Source organism: Danio aesculapii, chromosome 22, assembly GCF_903798145.1.
Source record: "Danio aesculapii chromosome 22, fDanAes4.1, whole genome shotgun sequence".
NCBI lineage: Eukaryota > Metazoa > Chordata > Actinopteri > Cypriniformes > Danionidae > Danio > Danio aesculapii.
Genome location: NC_079456.1, coordinates 7,307,237 through 7,312,003, shown reverse-complemented (window position 1 = coordinate 7,312,003; position 4,767 = coordinate 7,307,237). Strand labels below are relative to the sequence as shown.

The 4,767-nt window shown below is 37.5% G+C and overlaps 1 protein-coding gene across 1 annotated transcript; it reads left to right on the top strand.

The window, feature by feature from the left end:
- Positions 1-283: 283 nt before the first annotated feature.
- Positions 284-4,767, top strand: LOC130216143 (uncharacterized). The gene is made up of 6 exons (XM_056448032.1): positions 284-376; positions 469-786; positions 860-1,198; positions 1,321-1,632; positions 3,574-3,682; positions 3,809-4,767. The coding sequence occupies exons 1-6, from the start codon at positions 331-333 to the stop codon at positions 3,930-3,932; spliced, it is 1,248 nt and encodes a 415-aa protein (XP_056304007.1). The 5' UTR covers positions 284-330; the 3' UTR covers positions 3,933-4,767.

Here is a 4,767-nt window from a genome sequence, read left to right as displayed (position 1 = left end):
GAATAGATTTTAAAGTATTGTTACTTGTCTATAAGTCACTAAATGGCCTAGGACCTCAATACTTTACAGATATGCTTACTGAATACAAACCTAACCTTATCAGCAGAAAATTGTTCCTTAAAAACCCCCTTAAACTCATTTTGTTGTAATTAACGTGTTACTCAACCATGCCCGATTACTTTCAGTCAAGTTCCGACTTGAACTGAACATCAGTCAGGTTTATATTCTGAAAAACAGGCCACTGCAAGCCTCAACACAGAGTTTGTCACGCCGCTGGGTAATTAACTACTGGAGACTTAACATCATCACAACACTTCTTTAAGCTTCAAAATGAGGAACCGTGCTGTAATCCTCCTATTCGTGCTATCCATAAAAGGTAAGTCTTAAATAATTCACACTTTTAAATAATTCTGCTTTCATATTAAATGTGATTTTTGTGTGTGCGTAAATACATGGTCTGTTTTTTAGCTGTGATTAGGGATGAGACAGAAGTTGTGGAGTCTGTATCAGTGACTGTGGGAGATTCTTTGACTCTGCAGACGAATGTGAGTCAAATAGAGCCGAATGGTGTGCTTGACTGGAGGTTTGGAGAAAAGATCATTGCTTCAGTCAACAATGACCCCAAAAATATCACACATGGCATTACTAATGCTAGTGACAGACTGGAGCTGAACAGGCAGACTGGAAACCTCAAAATCACGAATGTCAAAATGGCAGACTCTGGACTTTATAAACTGGAAATTTTCAGCCCCAGTGGGTCGACTAGGAAAAAATTCTATGTAATTGGTGAGTATGAAGGCTTTCAGATGAGGTTTGAGTTAATGTGTTTGTTGACTAACAGGAACTTTTTCTGTTCCAGTGAATGATACAGTATCAGATGGAGTGAAGGTTGAATCTGTGAGAGAGAGAGACTCTGTCATTCTACCGACTGGCCTTGATCAATTACAGAGAGATGATCGGCTGACTTGGAAGTTTAAGAAGACGATTATTGCTCAAATAAATCAAACATGTGGAATGTTTACTGTGTATGACGCCGTTCTTGATAGAAGGTTCAAAGACAGACTGTTGTTAAATAAACAGGACGGCTCACTCATCATTACTAGCGTCAGACTCAACATATCTGGACTTTATGAAGTAGAGATAAACAGAACCAGCAGAGGATTCAGCACACACAAGACATTCAGTGTTAGTGTCATTGGTGAGTTGCTTCAAAACTTTTGCATTATGGTTCTTGGCGGCCAAATGCAAATAAATCAACATTATAGGCCTAGATCTGGTTAAAGTCTCTAACTGTTTATTGTAATCTATTTGTCGGGACAGATGGAGATGATATGCTGTCAGTTACAGAGGGAACTTCTGCCACTTTCCAGTCTGGCATTTTTAAAATACATCAAGCTGATGTGATAATATGGAGGTGTGAACATGGAGACTCCGTCATAGCAAAAATCAGCAATGGCACCTTCTCTACATTTGACGGAGCTGATGGGAGATTCAGAGACACGCTGGAGCTGGACCATAAGACTGGATCTCTGACCATCCAGAACATCAAAACTGGACATGCTGGACTTTATCACATGGATATGATTGGCAGCCGTCGCACCATATTCAAGAGAATCAGCCTTTCTGTCTATTGTGAGTATTTACAATGCTATCTCACGCCAATTCGTAACTTTTTGATTTAGTGGCTAATTCATATGAATTTACGTGATCTTATTGGTAAATTTTAGTACAATTTAGTCATCTACAAATTATGGTTGGGTTTAGGGGTGGGGTTTGGTGCCACGCCGCCTCCTTTTAAAAATTTGTTACATTTTGTTTGTTTAGTGTTGTCATGATACTGGAATTCGATACCAATCGGTACTGAAATTAAAAAAATGTCCATTTCCCGCAAACATTTGATCGCTGTTGAGCACGTTCTTCAACAGCACTGATTTGCCATTGTGTTCACATGCTCAACAGAAATGACTGTGATTGGCCGTGAAGGTCATAAGCTCACTGAACTCACCGATGAGTTTCACCACAGATATAGGGACACTGGAGGGTGTCAAATTCTCGTTGATCAGCTGGTTTGTCTATAAGCTGACATAGAAGCGATCCGCTGATGAATCGTGGCTTTAAAATGCTCCAGTGTCCCTGTAGCTGTGGTTTCAATTCAATTCATTTTTATTTCTGTAGCGCTTTTACAGTGTAGATTGTGGCAAAGCAGCTTCACATAGAACATTATAGTAAATTAAAACCATGTCAGTCCAGATTTCAGAGTTGAAGTTCAGTATTATTTTAGTTCAATGTGGCTTAATTTTCACTGCTGAAAGTCCAAACACTGAAAAGCAAATCCATCAATGCGCAGCTCCACAAGTGCCGAACCATGCAAGCCAGTGGCGACAGCAGCAAGGAACAAACTTCACCAATTGACGAAAGTGACAGATAAAAAACCTTGAGCGAAACCAGGCTCAGTTGGGCACGACCATTTCTCCTCTGGCCAAATTTCTTGTACAAAGCTGTAGTCTAGATGCCGGAGACTGGAGAACGCTGGACATCCATCGTGGAGAAGCTGCAAGTGGGAGAGGTCACCGGCTGGTGTACAGGCTGCCCCTTCAGGATCAATGCATCTGTCACTGGGTCTGGTCCAGGATACGGCCTGGTCCAGGATTATGGAAACCTCAGGAATAATACAAACAGACTAACATAAGCGCAGATGCCGTTAAACTATAATGTCTTTTTGAGAAGTGTTTCCAGCTCCGGTTGCCCTAAATAATGCAGAATAAAAGTCCTTTAGAGGATTTGGATTTCAAAAGCATTTGTGTTTTATGTGTATGCTAATTCAAAGAGATGTCTTTAATCTAGTTTAACTGACAGAGTGTGTCTGCTTCCTGATCTGTGCTATAAAGGCTGTTCCAGAGTTTAGCTGCCTGATATGAGAAAGATCTACAGCCTACAGTTGATTTTGATATTCTGGGAATAATCAATTGTCCAGAATTAATTAAGCATAGTGAACGTGAGGGGCTATTATACACGAGGAGCTCCCTCAAATACTCGGGAGCTAAGCCGTTCAGGGCTTTGTAGGTAGTTAATAAAATAGTAAAATTTATACCTTATTTATACTGTTACACTCAGTAAACAGCGGTGAGTTCTGTGAACTGATCATCTTCACGACCAATTGCAATAATTTCTGTTGAGCACCTGAACACAATGGCAAATCAGCGCTGTTTAATAATGCACTAAACAGTGCTTCTATTTTTGGGGAGAAATGGACTTTTTTTTTTTTTTAAATCTGTATTGATTGGTACTGAATTCCAGTATCATGATAATCCTAGTTTGTTTGTATATAATTATATCATTTTTAAAAATCTCAAAACACTGGCAAATGCGAGAGATAAAAGCATTGGTGTGCATGAAGCTTAAGATCTGATTATTTCTGTGAGAGAATCCTTTGAAAAAGCAAATAATAATGATTGAGCCAAATATGAAATATTAAATGTTTATTATAAAACAGACAACCACAATTGAAAAGTGCAAACATACTCACAAAAGATGACACTGTTGATGTTTGTTTGATCTTTTCTATTATTACAGCGCATGTTCGGTCTGCAGTTTTATACGTCAGTGTTGCTTTTCTGCTGGGCCTGTCTGTATCTGTAGCTGTTTTTTGTCGATCCAAGATCTGTCGTCGAAAAGAAAAAAGGCAAGTATTACAAAGAGCCAACAGTCTGTCCACATTTTTCCTTTAATTTATGTCTACTAAAGGAAGCCTATAATTATTGTGTTTATACATAACCCACTGAATAAAGTGTACTCTCTTGATCAACAGATGCAAACATAATTGTAAAAGGTCTGCAACAGGAAAATTACAACAAAGACCAGAGCCAGAGGGAAAAGGAAAGAAGAAGTGTGGGCAAAAAGAACTAGACCTGATGCTGCCATTGATACGATAAAGCAGTTAGCAATTTTATTTGGAGAGAATCAAAAAAGTAATCAACTAATAAAGGAAACTGTGATAGATTGTTCAATGAAATAGATCAACTCTGCCAACTTTTAAAACGCAGAAAGCTTTAAAATTGTGAAGTGTTGAAACTTTACAACATGTGGACCAGAGAAAGAGAAAAAAAAGAGGAAAAAGAAAGAGGAAGTAACCATTGGTGCCTGATCTGTTCTTATACGAAGATAGTATTATGTGTCACGGCAATTCGTAACTTTTTGATTTAGTGGTTAATTCGTACAAATTCGTACGATCTAATTCCTACAATTCAGTACGATTTGCTTATCCCCCAATGACAGTTGGGTTTAGGGGTGGGGTTTGGTGCAAGGCTTCCTTTTTAAAATCGTACAATTTTGTATAACTGAATTCGTACGAATTAGCCACTAAACTGACAAAACATAAAATACTTACGTTTTCTCGTTAGATCAGGCTGGAAACAGAACGTTTTGTAGCCTACATGTACAGATGAAGACGAAATTAATACCCTCCTGTAATTTGTTTTTCATATATTTCAAATATTTCCCAATATTTTCATAATAGTTTCAATTACTAATTTCTTTTGTCTTTGCTATGATGACAGCACTTAATATTTTACTATTTATATTTTACAACTATAGCCTTTATTAGGTTAAGTTAGATTAATTACACAAGTCAATGGTCAACAGTGGATTGTTCTGTAGCCAATATAAAATAATTAAGGTTAATAAATTTTACTAAAAGAGGGTCACTAATATTAATCTTAGCAGTTTTTACAGTTAAAATATATATATATATATATATATATATATATA